Here is an 18,457-nt window from a genome sequence, read left to right on the forward strand (position 1 = left end):
CCTCATACGTCATCGGATCCACTTGAAATGTAGTATAGATGATCATGAGTTAATGATGGACATGTTGACACAGTCAATAGATGACATCACTTTAGCCCCACCAACTAATAAACAAATGAGTGCAGCTTCCATATGGAATGTCCAATTTACTCCAAACTGAATATGGTTGATCTTCGACAACCCCCAAACAGCTCTATTGGATTACATTGAAATTTGGATCAACAGCGCCACCTAGGACATTTCAACTGTTCTATCTCCCTCATACATCATCGGACCCACTTGAAATGTTATATACATCATCAGGGATCAATGCTGAACATGCTGGCACCGTCAATTCATGATGTTGTTTTAGCCCCGCCCACTAACAAACATCTGGAATGTCCGCTTTACTCCAGATTTTGAATGCTTCTTGCCAAACCAAAACTCTGCATGACCAAAGATCATGTGACATGTTGCTCACAGTGCCACCTAGTTGCGACGTGTTGAAGTCAAGCAGTGTCATCGTCGGTGACGTGTAGGAGGCGATGCCAGGTTCCAGCAGTGGGTCCACAGGCCGAGTTGCGCTGAGGTGCAAGGGCCTTCAAGGCTGCTTGCAGCTTTAATTCTGATTGTAATCAGAACATGTCCTCTTTGCAGGTCCACTTAACTGTGTGTGGACAAAACCTCCCATCAGAGCTGTTTTTCTGCTTCATAAAAGAATCCCTTTGGTTTGCAGGTCCTAGTTATGTGTTCTGCTGCGGTCGGGTCTCTATCAGATGGCTGTGGGCTTGAGGGAGAACTGAGCTAGGGCTGACTCCATTCAGGCCAGATCGTTATTGTACATAGGAAATTTGTTCTAAATAATTTACCAGGTTAAATAAAGGTTTTCTGCAAATGTTCTTAAACCTACAGATTTAAGAACAGCCAGCACAACGGACAGCTCCTCCTTCTCCTGCTGCTTCTCCTCATCCCCTCCTCTTCTACAGATATGTTCTGTAGCCACTCTGTGACATCACCCCACCCCCTCTCTGAGCAGGAGGATCTGGTTTCCACTCGACTGGTTTTTGGCGTTGCATCAGAGAACAAGGAGGAGAGGGAAGGAAGAAGAAGAGGGGAGCAGAAGGATAGGCAGAAAGCAGGTGAACCTGTAACCATATAACTTGATAACTGATCAGCTTTAGAAAGAGGTGTATTGTGCTGGATGCGAGTTTATATTTTTAGGAGAAACAGATGGAATCTGAAGAGAATCTGCTGAATGTTTTTCTGCAGCTGCTGCTGATCGGCTCTCACTTCACTCTGGTAACAGAAATCATCCTTTAATGTTCTCCACCTCGTTTTATTCCTGTTCTTTGTTCCATTTCCTCCAATTGCTGCCTGTGTTTCTCTGATGTTCTTTATGTTCTCTCCTTTCTCATCATCCATGTTCAGGTTTTTAGCTCCTTACTCATAACTTCTTTAAAAAACAGATTTTCTTGCAATTCATGTCACATTTAACATTACCCTGACAATCAATCACCCCAAACAGTTGAATATGAGTTAGAAATGTGTTAATTAACTGTATATTTTTTCACGTATATTCAAAAACACTGACACCATTCCTATTACTGCATGCTTTACTGAAGAAATAAAATCACAGTTTAAAGGTTGGACAAAATCAAGCTGATTCACATGATTAACATTCAGCATCTTGTGAAAGAAAGCTGAAAAGTTTTCATGACGACCATCAACTTTAATGTTCTGAGAAACAAACTGAACAAAGAAACTGAAAATTAATCAGTTGCATAAAAATATATTATGTTGAACAAAAATGCAACAAAACACAGTGAATCTTTAGTTACCAATTTTATCCAAGTGAAACAGAAATGGAACAAATCATCTACACAGTGCGAGTTTTAACACTTCTCCAACACATTATCAGATTTTCACACATCTTTATTGTCCTTCAGTTCTTCAGCCAACTGAGAACTGGATTCTGTAAAAAAAAAAAAAAAAAAGTAAAGGATTTTGTCAGTTAGTTCAAAGCAAAAGAAACCAATGACAATGGCCATGGGAAGGGAAGAAAAATCAAAAATCAATCCACAGAAGTTTGAAATGTCTTTAGGTCAGAAATCAGAAATATTTCATTATTTTGTTTTCTTTTGTATATAATTTTTTTTTTTTTTTTTTTATGTTTACTCTCTAATGAACATCATTTTGTTGTAGTAGTAGTTCTTCTGAGAGAACATGTCCTCTGATACCTTCAACACTCGTTACACACAGAGGCTGCAACGTTCAGCCAGCAGAGGGCAGCACATTTCAAGAATGGGGTTAGGAAAAGGTTTTTTTTTTTCCTCAGAAAATCTTACAGACTTAAACTTTAGAACATGAGTCTCCAACTTCAGTCCCAGAAAGCCACTGTCCAGAAACGTTTAGACATTTTCCTATTTCAACAAATCTGTTTCATGAAGACTGAAGCTGGAGGCCCCTTTCTTAGAATATTACTTTTTGCAGTTTTTTTAGTTAGCCCAGTATCTGTGTGGAGCAGTCTTATGCTTTAATTTAGTTTAAGTCATCTTCTTTGTTAGTATCTAAAAAAAATCCCAAATCCTGACTACTGCACTTAGAGGTATCCCTTTACAGCCAGTCTAAAAGGGGCCTCCTCTCTAGTTTGCTGCTCTCTAGAATAACTCGGGTACTTTGAAGCATTTATAAGAGAAGCTAAAATAGTCTATTGAGATTTTATGACTCTCTCTGCCTTCAGTTTTCAAAGAATTACCCGAAGTATGTAACCCACAACACAGAAGGAAAGTTATCACCTACATCTGTTGACATATTTGAGTGTTTATTTTCACTTCTGGTTGTTAGGGGGCCTCCAGAGACAGTTTCTCCCCCCAGGATGTTTCTCTGATGAACACTTGACCGTCAGAGCTCCAGAACAACACCATGCAAACTTGGACTGATCTCACGTTATATTCTATTGTAAAGTCAGTTGGGTATAGTGTACATTAGATAATTTCCAATTCCATTATAGTATATATATTTAAAAAATAAATTAATGGGCGCGGTGCTGGTGGTGTAGGGGTTAATTTGACCTTTGCCAAATGTCTCCCCCTCTCTTTGCTCTCTTTCCTGTCTACCTATTATCAGAAAAATGAAAAAATAAAAGCCTCTAGTGCCGCAAAAAAAGAAAAAAAAAAATTTAAATCCTCACTGAGACCAAATGTGCCGGAGTCAAATACCTTGTTTGAATGAACAAACTTGGCACTAAAGCTGATTCTCATTCAGATTTCTTCCTACATTTTGTAATACTGATTTACTCCTTGTTCTAGTTTAAGTCTAGATTTTGTAAACTAATAATGAAATTAACAATGGTATGGAGTGAATTCAGTCATCATGAGTCTTTCTTTAGCCATTCAAGGAATTCGCTGATACTACTCTTTGTTTTCTTATAGGTGGGTCCCTCACCCCCTGAGGAGGGCTGGCAGGTCTACAGTTCAGCTCAGGACTCTGAAGGTAGATGTGTTTGCACAGTTGTGGCTCCACAGCAGACTGTGTGCTCCAGAGATGCTCGAACCAAACAGCTTCGACAATTGCTGGAAAAGGTAAAACTACTCCAAATGAAAATAAAGCCTCTTCACAAAACGTCCGATGATATGAATCACATTTTTGTTTAACAATAGTACATGCTTCGACAAATCTGATTTAGCAGTGTACAGTTTACCTTTATAACAAATGTCTGAGGGCAACGTCTGTTACATCCATTCCAATTGATCCTAGTTATCAAACAGCGCAGTCAAATAAAGTTTATTATTCAATTGGTTAAAATGTTTTTCTATCTAAGGAAACCCAGCAGATTGCATTGAGTCAGTGACTTGCAGCATTCACTCCTCCTGGATGAGCATAGAGACAGTGGAGGGGAAAACTCTCCTTTAAGAGGAAGAAACCTCCAGCAGAACCAGAAACTGGATTGGTGTGAGCAATCATCTGCCACACCTAATTGGGTTTTGAGAGGACAGCTCAAACTCACAAAAAAAACAGTAGCACTGATTCAGGAGTACTTTCTTTGTTGAAAAAGAAATGGCCACAGTAGCTCATTTAATGACTTCACATAGGAGAGAAAACAACTAAAGATGAACGCTCTGAGCCAAGAGGAACATCTAAAAGACAAAAACAGCACACAGTTGGTCTCAGCAAAATCTTGTTCAATTGCTTTGTTTAGTAGAGAGACAGGGTTGAACACAGAAAGACTGAGACAGGTGTGTAATCAAAAGACACACAGATCAGGTTCTACATTTATTTCTGAGGGTACCTCATTTATTCAAGACCTAATTGCCGTGTTAAGAAGGTGTCGGAAATTTTATTTCTGATAGAAACATCTTTACTCATAAAGATTCTCACTGAGTCATTGTCACTGATATCTAAAGGGAAACATTGCTCAAATTAAAAAGCCAACTCAGTCGAAAGTAGTATTAAAGGCCAGTTTAGGACAATGTCCTTTAGCATCTACATAAATAATAAAAAGAGAATTAAAATGCATTTTCAGCAGCATTTGTGACCCAGGAACCTCCAGAGGGTGCATGCATCTACACTGATGTTTTCTGTTTGCAGTAAAATACTGAGAATAATGCAGTTTATCGTGAATTTTATGTTATCCAGGTTCAGAACATGAGTCAGTCTATTGAGATTCTGGACCAGCGGACGCAGAGGGACATGCAGTTTGTCGAGAGGATGGAGGTCCAGCTGAAAAGTCTTGAAAACAAATTCAAACAAGTTGAGGAGGGACATGAGAGCAACATTGCCAGGCAGTACAAGGTACCAACACCTCAGCATGTTCCCCTAACCCTAACCTGAAACCTAAAAATGCTATAGTTAATCTATGGATTGCTCCATTCAGGGGTTTGGTTTTCAGTATAATGTAATGTTAATAGCTCGATAAATTCATACAGCACAGCCCCCCATCAATCTGAATCAATCATCTGGTGCACTACATGCATGCTTTTGTTTTCTTCCTGCTTAAAAACACCTGATTTCAATAAAAATGTCATTACCAGGCCTTTTCTGAATCTGATGACCTCCGATGGAGGTAACTCAATCATCTGGTTCAAGCATGTTAAGATAGAGGCATCTAAAATGTACAGGAGAGTAGGGCTGAGGGCCATACTCAGGGCCATGTGGACCAGGGTCCTTAAAAATATCAGATAATGCTGAAAGTGTCATTTTAAGTTCTTTTTGATTTTTTTGCTGCCCCTCAGTCCATTAAAGCAAAGATGGAGGAGCTGCGTCCTCTTATCCCAGTTCTGGAGGCTTATAAGGCGGATGCTCTGCTGGTCCAACAATTTAAAGAGGAAGCAGCGAATGTGACAGAGCTGCTGGGATCACTGCAGGAACAACTTGGAGGACTGGACTACCAGGAGCTCCACAGCCGGGTGATGGACCTAGACAACCGTCTGCGCGCCTGCATGCAGAGGCTTGGTGGGTAAACCCCATATATCTTAAATAGGAACACACATGGTTCAATAATGTTGTGATACTTGAGACCAGTCTTGGTCTTAAGACTATTTGGCTTGCAGCTGAGGGTCTATGAGTGTGGGTTTACCTAAATGTTGTGGCAGTGCATCTAATCACTAGTTCAGCCACTTAGTCTGGTGCCCTGCTATTGGTTAGCTTGCTAATGCACTGCCACAGGTGAATTGTCTTGGAATGTTTGCAGCAACATCTATGTTATTGAGTACATATGAGTACAGCAATGATCTTGAAAATAGATTCTCATTGGTCTTGATCTTAGACATGGTCCCGAACCCCTTTAGTTTTGGTCTTGAACTTTGTTTCACCTCTCTCAAAGTCTAGCTCTTGGTATGCTCTGGTCTTGATCTCTTGTTAGGTGGTTTTGAGTACAACACTACAGTTCACCCTTATAAGGAGAGGTCCTACAGAGGCTGTGGAACATCATTATAACCAGTGGAACGTCTGTCATTCAGTGATCCTTGACCACAAGTCCACACCATGTCAGGATATGGCTGGTTGGAGTGGTGGAGGGTTAGGATTAAACTTAACTCTAATCCTCTGACTTGACTCAGAGACCTGTAGTAGTGACCATATCAGGCAAGCATTTTATATATTTGTTTGATTAAAAACAGAACAATTTCTGTTGCTTATTAGGATATTTGTATTTTACATTTTCATTCACATTGATCTTTTGATTTTTCTCTAAAATCACAGCTTTAACAGAAGTTTCACATTTTAATACATAAACTGGCATAATTTTTTGGTCAAAATTGAATCATTTTAGCTTATAACTAGGGTTTCCTTAATCTTCCTACTAATTGCTGACGCAAAGCTTTAAAAACTGATGCATCTCTAAACGTGTCTAAATGACGACTGTTGTCTGGACGTAGTAACAATCCAAATACCCCTTCCAGCTACTCTCTACTGTCATTAATAAATACTGACTTACAAATAATTACTTAAGCCCTTTCCACCAAATTAGAAACATTCACCTTATCCAAAACCCACTCAGGTCAAACTGATTTTACTAAAGTTCAGAAAGCATCAGGCACTTGTAGAGTATTTATGGAAATAATTTTTGACAACAAACAACAAACCAAAACCATTATTGTTTCCATAGATGCAGAAAAGTTAACTGGTCTTTCTAATCAACACTGTACATAGCTTTGGCTTCGTATATTAATTCAAGAAAAAGACACTTTTCTTAGGGCCACAGTATTTCACAATCTAATGTTTGGTCAAAAAGTTTTCTATCTACAGGTCCTTCTCAAAAAATTAGCATATTGTGATAAAGTTCATTATTTTCTATAATGTAATGATGAAAATTTAATATTCATATATTTTAGATTCATTGCACACTAACTGAAATATTTCAAGTCTTTTATTGTCTTAATACGGATGATTTTGCCATACAGCTCATGAAAACCCAAAATTCCTATCTCACAAAATTAGCATATAATTAAAAGGGTCTCTAAACGAGCTATGAACCTAATCATCTGAATCAACGAGTTAACTCTAAACACCTTCAAAAGATTCCTGAGGCCTTTAAAACTCCCAGCCTGGTTCATCACTCAAAACCCCAATCATGGGTAAGACTGCCGACCTGACTGCTGTCCAGAAGGCCACTATTGACACCCTCAAGCAAAAGGGTAAGACACAGAAAGAAATTTCTGAACGAATAGGCTGTTCCCAGAGTGCTGTATCAAGGCACCTCAGTGGGAAGTCTGTGGGAAGGAAAAGGTGTGGCAGAAAACGCTGCACAACGAGAAGAGGTGACCGGACCCTGAGGAAGATTGTGGAGAAGGGCCGATTCCAGACCTTGGGGGACCTGCAGAAGCAGTGGACTGAGTCTGGAGTAGAAACATCCAGAGCCACCGTGCACAGGCGTGTGCAGGAAATGGGCTACAGGTGCCGCATTCCCCAGACCTGGGCTACAGAGAAGCAGCACTGGACGGTTGCTCAGTGGTCCAAAGTACTTTTTTCGGATGAAAGCAAATTCTGCATGTCATTCGGAAATCAAGGTGCCAGAGTCTGGAGGAAGACTGGGGAGAAGGAAATGCCAAAATGCCAGAAGTCCAGTGTCAAGTACCCACAGTCAGTGATGGTCTGGGGTGCCGTGTCAGCTGCTGGTGTTGGTCCACTGTGTTTTATCAAGGGCAGGGTCAATGCAGCTAGCTATCAGGAGATTTTGGAGCACTTCATGCTTCCATCTGCTGAAAAGCTTTATGGAGATGAAGATTTCATTTTTCAGCACGACCTGGCACCTGCTCACAGTGCCAAAACCACTGGTAAATGGTTTACTGGCCATGGTATCACTGTGCTCAATTGGCCTGCCAACTCTCCTGACCTGAACCCCATAGAGAATCTGTGAGATATTGTGAAGAGAACGTTGAGAGACTCAAGACCCAACACTCTGGATGAGCTAAAGTCCGCTATCGAAGCATCCTGGGCCTCCATAAGACCTCAGCAGTGCCACAGGTTGATTGCCTCCATGCCACGCCGCATTGAAGCAGTCATTTCTGCAAAAGGATTCCCAACCAAGTATTGAGTGCATAACTGTACATGATTATTTGAAGGTTGACGTTTTTTGTATTAAAAACACTTTTCTTTTATTGGTCGGATGAAATATGCTAATTTTGTGAGATAGGAATTTTGGGTTTTCATGAGCTGTATGCCACAATCATCCGTATTAAGACAATAAAAGACCTGAAATATTTCAGTTAGTGTGCAATGAATCTAAAATATATGAATGTTAAATTTTAATCATTACATTATAGAAAATAATGAACTTTACAACAATATGCTAATTTTTTGAGAAGGACCTGTATAGAAACCCAACAGATTACAGTCAATGACTAACATTTGTGTTAGTTGTAGCCTCCCAAAGCCTCATCAAATCAGTTTAAGAAAGAAGAGCCCTGACATTCAAATCGACACATCCCAGCCCTGAACTTTGTTCCAAGGGCTCAGTAGGTAGAGTAGTCATCTTGCAATCTGAAAGTTGTGGGTTTGATTCCAGCCTCCTCCTGTCACATGTTGATGTGCCCCTGGGCAAGGCACTTAACCATGAGTCACCAATTTGTGTATCAGTTCTCGTTGTCCTCATCACATTAGCTGATCTTTTCCTTGGGTTTCTCGAAGTCATGTGCTACACATCAGATGAGCCTCATCACCTCAGTCTTGAGTCGTCTTCTGACCTCTCCTCTGACCTGCGCCCTCGCCTCAGGTATCAGCCTTGTACTGTAAGCCACGATGCCCACAACATCTGCTCCATTCGCTGCTCACTCAACATTACTTTTCCTCTTAAACAGTGACTTTAAATCTTACATTGTTGCTGCTCGAACTTTTAGTTAAAGCATTTACTTCAGTTAAAGTTTAAAACCTTCACTTCAACTTCATCCTTTCTATTCAAACATCACAATTAAGCAACAGTATCTTTCTTACATATATAGTTGATTTACAAAGTCTAATAGCACATATTATGAAAATCAGACCTTATTGCATTTCTATTCATCGCCATCAGTGTAAATATATTTCAATCAACAATCATTGACCTGTTTAACACAATTTTCAAAGAAATCATCCTTCATAGTCATTTTAATGACATCTTGTCCATTTAGTATGATCATTATTCATTTGATACTTTAAATAGTGATACACTTCTGCAAATAAAACGAAAATTAATAGCATGACCTTAAGTGTGCCTCCCAGGTTTAGCATGTAAATATTTACTGGTTTATATTTCATTGATTTAATTATGAGGATTTATTGATTTTTGCATGGTTACATGGAAAAATCTAATCTCATTTTGACAGTGTATGAATGTACACATTCTTGAGTGCGATTGGGTGAATGTGGCTCTAGTGTACAGTACTTTGTATGGTTGGTATGACTAGAAAAGTACTTTAAAATCTCAACCCATTTATGATTTATCCTTTTTTAAATTCTGATGATGTAAGAATGCCTTGCATGGGGCCACGGTTTGGGAAGAAATAGCTGATATCATTAAAAGTTTAGGGAGTTTGTAACTACAGTAGCATCCTCCATTGGGTTTGGGTAGATAAAGGTTTTGCTGATGCATGGGACTGTTGTGTAACAATAGGTTTGGTTTTGCTATGAATTAACAATAAGTACCAAATGCTATTATTATACTACTATTGCTGCTGGAGCACAACCTAAGGAAAGACAGGTGTTAACGTTTAAAATCCAGGCACCTACAGCACTGAAATCCTCTTTCAGCTATATGAAGGCCTCAGATCTCTCACCATCTCTGACATCTGAGAGATGGAAATTAATTCAAAATGATCTAAAATAAAGAAAGGATAGAGGAGATATAGCAGCAGCAAAGGTGCAAGGTGAGGGGGATTCATGAAACCAGAGATCTGAACACCACATCGACTCCTCCACCTTGACCTGAGTGATACTGAAGAACCTGCAGTCCAAAGGGAGAAGTTCCAAAAATGGAGTGAAGTCACCAGCTCGAAGCCACATCTCGGTCAGGAACAGAAAATCCAGAGATTTTGTTAACAAAGTTAAGGGCAGCTTTCAAAAAATGTGTGGCAAAAAAATCAATTACCAGTATAGAAATAACTGCTGTCATACCTGCTTGTGTTTTTGTTAAATTACCTGGTCTGGTCCTTTGTTTTCTGTCTCCCTGCACCCCAAACCCACACCTGTTCTGTGTTTTCCCCTGATTGTCTGGTCACGTTTGTCATTGGTTCCCCCTGCTGTTCAGTTCTTGTGTATGTGTGTTTCCTGCTGTGTGCTTGCTACCCTGTCTGTGTCCTGACATGGACTCATCTTACTTGCAAACATTGAGCTTCAGGAGTTCTTCCCTGGATATTGGTCCAACCCAAGACCTCATTATGACAACTGCTTGATATGTTGTCTATATGTTGGTTCTGTTACATGCAGCCAATATTAAAGGTATCTGGAACAGTTCTTTTATATGTTTATCTTTTAGATTATTTACATGAATGTTGAAACCAACCACCACAAAATAATCTCTAAAAGTGTTTCCAACAATGTTGGATAAGGTGAAATCTGTAGATTTTTGCTGTTTACGTTCACATAGCTCATCAACATTTCTTGCATATATCATCTTTGCGGAGACAGTGCACAATTCAGTTTATGTATTGTCTTCAGCTCATTAAATTAAACATAGAAACTGCAGAAAAAATGTTAGTAGTTGACAGTAGTGACCGTGTGGGGATTCAGTAAGTATGTTTAAAATGTTTGATCATCCTTCAATAATGCCATGTCTGATCATGGTCCTGTTCAAACTAAAACCTGATGCACAAGACCAAACATGTAGGATTTGATTTTGATCAAGACAGGAACATTGATCTCCATGTAAGGAGATAGACCGTACCAGGTTTAGTTACGGGCTAATTTCCATCGATAGTATTCAGAGCTGATAAAATATACCTAATATATGCATACATACTGAGACAGACAGAGCAGGTTTCAAACCGGCAGCCCACCGTTTACAGGACAAACCCCCTACCACCTGAACCTCACAATATATCAATTAACAAATGAGATATCATGTTAAAGTAGACAGATTTTCAAAACTTTGAGCCATTTCATCTAAAGAAATCTTAACCATAATTTAAAATTTCATTTATTTTTTCCATCCTTTGCATGTTTTTTCTGACTCCATGTGGTTCTGTTTTTTTCCAGCTTGTGGCAAACTTACCGGAATATCTGAACCAATAACAATGAAAACATCTGGGTCCAGATTTGGTTCATGGATGACAGACCCACTGGCTCCAGCTGGAGACAACAGAGTAAGTGTCACCACTAATATCACAACATAAACCATCTAAACAGCAAAGGGCAGTTCTTTCTTCTTTGAATATTTCCGCAATGAAGAGTGTTGCATTAAGCCTTTTTAAATGAAGCTTTATTCTAAAAGTTATTTGTACACAGATATCCAATTTACACTCAGTTTATCTTCTGTTGCTAATGTAACAGTCATGGAACAAGAAAGTTCACATAAATGTAAATACATTAAAAGTAAAAACAAAGTCCACACAATGATCCAACTGCTTGTAAAACCAGCAGCAATATCTGTCATTTTCTGTCTTAATGTCTTTGTCTCTCATATCACTGTACAGGAATTTTAGCCCAAAATGTTGGTTTCATTTTGATGAGATTTGCAGGCATTTGTTTCTACACAGCTCTCTTGAGGTCCCATCAAAGCCTGTTACTCAGGTTGAAGTCTGTACTTTGACTGAGCCATCACCAAACCCTGATTGTGTGAACACAGTTAAAACTAAATGAATCAAGTAAAGATGATCTTAAAGTGTTAAATTGCTTTGTCTGCTTTCTTCCATTACAGGTGTGGTACATGGATGGTTATCACAATAATCGCTTTGTCAGGGAGTACCAGTCAATGTATGACTTCATGACAACAGATAACTTCACGTCCCATCGCCTGCCTCATCCATGGTCTGGTACTGGACAGGTTGTTTATAATGGATCCATTTACTATAACAAGTTTCAGAGTCACACCATCATCAAATTTGACTTCAGCACCTCACTTATCAGTCGCTCACGACAGCTCGACTTTGCTGGTTACAATAACATGTACCATTACTCATGGGGTGGGCACTCTGACATCGACCTCATGGTGGACGAAAGCGGGCTCTGGGCCGTGTATGCAACCAATCAAAATGCTGGTAACATTGTTCTTAGCAAATTAAGTCCAAACACTCTACAAATCATCCGCAGTTGGACAACCAACCACCCAAAACGGAGTGCTGGTGAGGCCTTCATGATCTGTGGAACATTGTATGTCACCAATGGTTACTCAGGAGGAACAAAAGTGTACTATGCCTACTCCACCAACTCTTCCACCTATGAATATATTGATATTCCCCTGACCAACAAATACAGCCACTTGTCCATGCTTGACTACAATCCTAGAGACAGAGCACTTTATGCCTGGAACAACGGCCACCAAGTTCTGTATAATGTAACACTTTATCACATAATACAGTAACAAAGACATCACTCTCACTATCCCCTTAGTGTCAAAGTTTAATTATATGATTCTCACATGAAATTACACATTTCCTAACAAGGAAAAAATAAAATTTTCAACTAGCCATCACATACCTTGACGTGTAGACAGCTGAAAGTGAAAAGTAATTAATAGGATAATTTATGCGCTTCCAGGGTGGACAGAGGTGTTTCGATCACTGACTCAAACGGATAAAAACAGCTGAAGAGGATCAACCTAACAGAAAAAAGACTGTTCCTGTCCCCAATAACCAGTGTTATTACATCTCTTTATTACACAAAAGTTCAAAGCTGTTTGTCATCATGGGGCATTAGAGTAAGATGTCAAGCAGTATCAATCATAAACACAAAATTAAAAAAACACACTCAGCTATGAGAAAATTCTGATTTTATTAGTATTAGAAATCATCACCACTCCAGATAATTAATTAGGATGTATGAAGTGAATGTTACCCAGAGCTTTTGGCTTTGTATTTCTAAAAATCATACCAACTTTAAAGCTGGCCTGTTAAAAATATTTCTGTTCTCAGTCATAAAATAAATAAATAATAAATGGTTATTGACATTGTGACATCTAATTCTTTAAAAACTAATCTGTTACTTTAAAGGAGTCAAAAAAGTACAAGTGTTTCAAATTTAAGAAATCTTACATGAACCCAATACAGCTGCTTTTTCTATTATGCCAAATCAAAGACTCATCAGGCCTTTCTCGGTGCTGGAAACACCAAACAAAGCGCTGGACTGTTAACTTTTAAATGTTGAAATTTTAGTTTATTGTTAAATCATCATTTTTAGGTAATTGACTCTAATCTTTTCACACAGTTCCTTTTAGGACATTAAGAACATGGTTAATTGGCTTTCTAACTGACAACAAAATGAACAGAGGATAATGAGTTTTCCGGGACTATTTTCTTTTGAATGTAAAACTCACAGTTGAATTTAATGATTTTTTTCTGAATGTGACTTATAAAACTGCAATAGTTTTACTGTGCTCTTTTCCAAAAATATTATTGTTAGAACTTTTTGTAGAACAAACAGAACTTTAAAATCTGTAAACTTTTCTGTAACATCAGTTTTTAGTTTGTGAAAGACTGTAATAGCACTTTGTACTAAAATCTTAACCCTTGCAGCTGAGTCACTAAAAAGCACCATAAAACATTTGAATGATGGTTGCTGTATTGTTTGCTACTTTACTGAGATTTTAGACATGCAAGCAACATATAAAAAACATTGTTAGAGATTCAGCAAACTTACTTTATTTACTGGCTTCTGAAATAACATTGTTCTTGTTGGTGTTTGGTGCCATGTAAAGTATTCAAAATTAAACTATTAAATATTCATTTGAAAAACACAATTAGAGCATTCTTTAACAGTAGTCTTTGCTGGTCTGTTCTTAAGAGTTATTATTTTTTGCAAGGGGTTTGTGTGGATTCTGTGTAACCATTAACGGAAGTACAAGTCATCGTAAATGACTATAGTATTGTGTTGATTTAGTAAATAAAATTGACAACACTGCACATGTGTGGAGTGACAATTTTTAAAATGTCTTTCTGGCAACAGTGGCATTTATTGAACAGTATTTGACAGGAAAGAGGGTTGAGTGAGAAGAGGACTGGGAAGCGAATCAAGGACTGTCAGAATGAGGACAGAAGCCTCTTCGTATGCTGGACCCACTTTTTCAGCTAAGTGGAATGATAATTTTAATTTCTATGTCTTGAAAATCACATTTGACCAAAATAGAGCAGAGGTATGCTGAGTTCACATTACTCTCAGTCCCAATTCACAAAAAGAAAGGCTTTCCATGACCTTCACCCTCCAGTCTCCAGAGTTAGGACATACCCCTCATCTATTGGGGCATTAGGAGCCATTTTTTTATAGTGCAATTTAACACCTCTTGGTTGCATGTATCTTGGCCACTGAACCGTCCATTCTGCTCTCAAGGTGTGCAATTTTCATATGTTCTGAACAGTGTGCTTCAGAGTATCCAAATTTTTTTTCTCTTTTCGATCTATATGATACAAAGACTGTTTTAATCTTTGAATTTGCTTGTTTTCAGTCTGTCTAATATAGTAACATTTATAAAGCACTTTTTACTAGGAAAATTCTCAAAGTACTAGGGTTAGGGTGAGTTTAGTGTCACGATGACATCCCCCTAATTCAGTCTAATGACCGAAAAAGTTTGGTGTAGGGAGTCAAAGGCAAGGCACGGGCCGACGCATGTCACTCAAGAGCTCATCTCCGTATGTTAGACCCAGGTGGAAGGTACACAATAACACAATCCTAATACCACATCAGGGAGCGAGCAAGGGCCCAGGAACCAGGCAAAGATCGTGCAGGTAATTCCAGGAATCGGATGAAGCCAGGAGGGGCCTCCACCCGCCGCAAAGCCAAGCAGACCAGTTGGGAACCACAGCCGCTGGATAAACCCCGTACCGGAATGGGGCCAACAGGGGGCTCGATTAAGCCCCCTTGGCTACACCCAAGCCGGCAAGGATCCCCCAGCCACCGAAGGAAACCCAACATCGGAAAGTGGCAGCGATAGGTCTCCGCCCGTCGTATAGCAACAACCCCGGCCGGGATCCCTCATCCACCAAAGGAAAACAATACCGGAATGCAGCTAACAAAGGGTCCTAACAGACTCTTCGCACCGCACACAGACCGGCAAGAATCCCATAGCAGACAAAGGAAACCCGGCCACGGAATGAAGCCACAACAAGTTTCAATCCCACCGCAGGCAACCAAACTGGCCGGCATCCCCGAGCCACCATGAAAACCCAATACCGGAAAGAAGCTAAGCAAGGGGCTCGGATGAACCCCCCACGCCGCAATTCAATCCGGCTAGGAACCCACAGTAGTCCAAGGACAACTGGTCACAGAATGGAGCCACGACGAGTTTCTTCCCCAAATGACAAATCAAACCGACCCAGGACCCCCACCACCACTCTACCCATGTCCCCACACCCCCGCCCACAACCCCAATGCAGGAGGTTGTAGGTAAAATGTTTGGGAGGGAATAAAAACTTAGTTAAGCTAATGGGAACGTTAAAAATTTGGCTTAAAAATCGAATGAAACAGAAATATAAATTTAATTCTGATCTTAGAGATTGTAAGTTAAAAGGGATAATTAAATGTAAAACTAAAATTAAAGTAAAATTTGAACTAAAAATAGAAATTTGAGACACATCATCAGTAGTGGACCCCGGGATCATTGGGTGTTTCGGCCATTATCACTAGACACCCTACCCGAGGAAGGCCCAGCCAAGGTTGATCAAGCCTTGGTGTGTGTCATGAAGACCAATTGGTTTTTGTTTAAAATTGTTCAATAGGACCTTCTAATTTTGGAATTAAAATGAGATACTACAGGGAGTAAAATTTAATATAGAAAATAAATAATATACTAAAGCTCGAGCTTTGAAAAACGTTATCTGAGTGAGTTAGTAAAAATTTAAATAATCTGAATAAACAAAGGGAATGGTTGTCCAGTGCATCCACGGCCTAACCCTCTAAGCTGGGTTAGGGGATGTAAATTTGGAGGGAGATGACAATTTGAAGGAGCCCAATTGTTGAACCACCAATGTGAGGGTTATCACCTAGAGGCTAACCGAAATGGCAGCAGCAAGCCGCCACCATCCCAATGCCATAGGTAACGGGGACCTGGATTTCTCCAGGAACCCTGGAACCCTGAAGTGGAACAACAGTTTAGAGGACGGATTGGATTGGACGTGTGAGGTGCAAAATGGACCGTGCATGAGCGAGGCTAACCCTCATAGAAGACTGGGCCACGTTTAAGGTCCTGACGCCCTGGACCACCACATCCTGCGTGCTGTTCCAGAGTGGAACGCAGGAGGGCCGCATACTTACCTCCTTACCCAGAACCGTTCGGTAAACAGGCCGGTTGTTGACACCGTGAGGTTACTCCGGCCTGCCCAAGTAAGGTTGAGAAATGGTCTCATCTCAGGGGATTGAGGGGCCCCCCCAGAGAAGCAAGCCTCTCTAGGTCGTTACGGCCCCCCGTGCCCTGGTGTCCCCCAAGAGAACGAACCAGACCGGCCGCAGCAAGCCGCGACGGTCCGGCCGTCCTCCGGGAAGGACACTTGCCGGGACGAGCAACTCCAGTGTTCCATACAACGCACAACCCCTGGAGTGCTAGGCTTGATCCTGTGCCCCATACACCGCACGACCCCAGGATCAAGTAGAGGGAATCAGCATCTCCAGTGTTCCATACAACGCACAACCCCTGGAGTGCTAAGCTTGATCCTGTGCCCCATACACCGCACGACCCCAGGATCAAGTCACATGATAAGTAATAATCATGTGAGGAAGCTTACCTCAAAAGGTATCTTCCCGATTCCCTGGAAGGTCGGCATTAAAAAATGTTTTAGATCTCTCCGGGATAGAGTACTCTCACTCATGGTTGCATTCTATAATTATATGGAGTCCAGCGGCATCATGGGAAATTTCTGTTTGTTTTTGGTTCGACTGTTTTGTAAAGTGGTTTATAGGTGGGATATATGTATGTCAGCGGAAAGCCCTTGATTAGACGAACACGCCAATATATGGTTGTAGGGGGTTAAATAGGATTAAAAGTGGTGAAAATGCCCAAAAACGGTGTTAAAACTCCCAAGGCATTCTGGGTAGGGGGTTAGGGTTAGGCAATTTTTCTCTCTCGGTGACTCTCCCCAACTCGTCCAGCGACTGAGTGGTTGAAACTGGAAAGTCAAAGGTAATGCACTGGCCGTCGCACGCCGTCCGCAGCTCTCATGTCCTTGGACGCACCCAAGCAGAGGAAATAGTAGTAATAATAGTAATAATAATAATAATAATAATAAAGAGCTAAAGTCAGAGTTGTATAACATGCTAAGGCTGTATAAGCTCTCCTTCAAACAAGCTAACTTACTAAATAAATGCTGAGGTCCTAATCCCACTGTAAGATAAGTCCTGAAAGGCTGGTTACTGAAAGACTAAAATTGTGGAAAGATTCTATTTCCCAGTGTAAAATACAGAAAAATCAGTAGTGAGGAAAAGAAGAACAGCAGTCGAAAACATGAAATTGAAGAATAGCTCAGGATTGAAGCAAAATTAAGTTAAAAACGCCTATAGTTGAACCCTAAGGGTTAGGGTTAGGGTTAGGGTTAGGGTTAGGGTTAGGGTTAGGGTTAGGGTTAGGGTTAGGGGTTAGGGTTAGGGTTAGGGTTAGGGTTAGGGTTAGGGTTAGGGTTAGGGTTAGGGTTAGGGTTAGGGTTAGGGTTAGGGTTAGGGTTAGGGTTAGGGTTAGGGTTAGAGGGTTAGGGGGTTAGGGTTAGGGTTAGGGTTAGGGTTAGGGTTAGGTTATAGGATAAAAACCAAAAAATGGTTTTGCTCACTAAGAATAACTGAAAAACTAAAGGTTAGGGTTAGGGTTAGGGTTAGGGTTAGGTTATAGGTTAAGGCAAGAACACCACCTGAGGATCGGTCAGTCGGCAAATAACTCGTGAACGGAAAGTGGTAGAGGGATGGAACCAGTGTCTAGGGGGGGGTTTTGGGGGGTTCCGGACGTCCCAGTGAAGACCCCATGTCGATAGCACTTACGGTTCCCGAGATAGTCCAAAATTGGGCAAAAAGGATCGGTCGCTGAGGACATAAGTCTCCGTAGGATGGTCCGACAGGGCTGGGAGTTTGCCCAGATGCTCAGTTCCTCGTGGCGAGTAGATAGACACCCTACATGGCCTATTTCTGAGAGGTGTGAGGATCGGTCGCTTTTTGTCCCAAGTGTTTAGAGTGTGGTAAAGTGTGGGAAAAGCGGTTGTGGGCGTGTGTGAGGGCCAGTAGGCGTTCCTGTGCGTGATTGTGAGTGTCCAAGTGGGTTAGGGTTAGGGTTAGGGTTAGGGTTAGGGTTAGGGGTTAGGGGTTAGGGTTAGGGGAAGGGGACTGACTCCTTCTCCCGTAAGAGAAGGTCGGTGCACGGTCCATCCCCTGGGGCACCCTAGGC

General features: G+C 40.7%; 1 protein-coding gene across 2 annotated transcripts; it reads left to right on the forward strand.

The window, feature by feature from the left end:
• The first annotated feature begins 995 nt into the window (after positions 1 to 995).
• Positions 996 to 14,004, forward strand: LOC124878628 (noelin-like). Of its 2 annotated transcripts, none has more exons than XM_047382693.1 (6): positions 996 to 1,118; positions 3,411 to 3,560; positions 4,615 to 4,770; positions 5,211 to 5,430; positions 11,146 to 11,252; positions 11,807 to 14,004. In XM_047382693.1, the coding sequence occupies exons 3-6, from the start codon at positions 4,624 to 4,626 to the stop codon at positions 12,467 to 12,469; spliced, it is 1,137 nt and encodes a 378-aa protein (XP_047238649.1). In that variant the 5' UTR covers positions 996 to 1,118; positions 3,411 to 3,560; positions 4,615 to 4,623; the 3' UTR covers positions 12,470 to 14,004. The 2 variants fall into 2 exon arrangements, with proteins under 2 accessions (XP_047238649.1, XP_047238648.1); XM_047382692.1 differs by having other exon boundaries at positions 1,023 to 1,278.
• The last annotated feature ends 4,453 nt before the right edge of the window (positions 14,005 to 18,457 follow it).

The sequence above is a fragment of the Girardinichthys multiradiatus genome, chromosome 12, assembly GCF_021462225.1.
Source record: "Girardinichthys multiradiatus isolate DD_20200921_A chromosome 12, DD_fGirMul_XY1, whole genome shotgun sequence".
Taxonomy (NCBI): Eukaryota; Metazoa; Chordata; class Actinopteri; order Cyprinodontiformes; family Goodeidae; genus Girardinichthys; species Girardinichthys multiradiatus.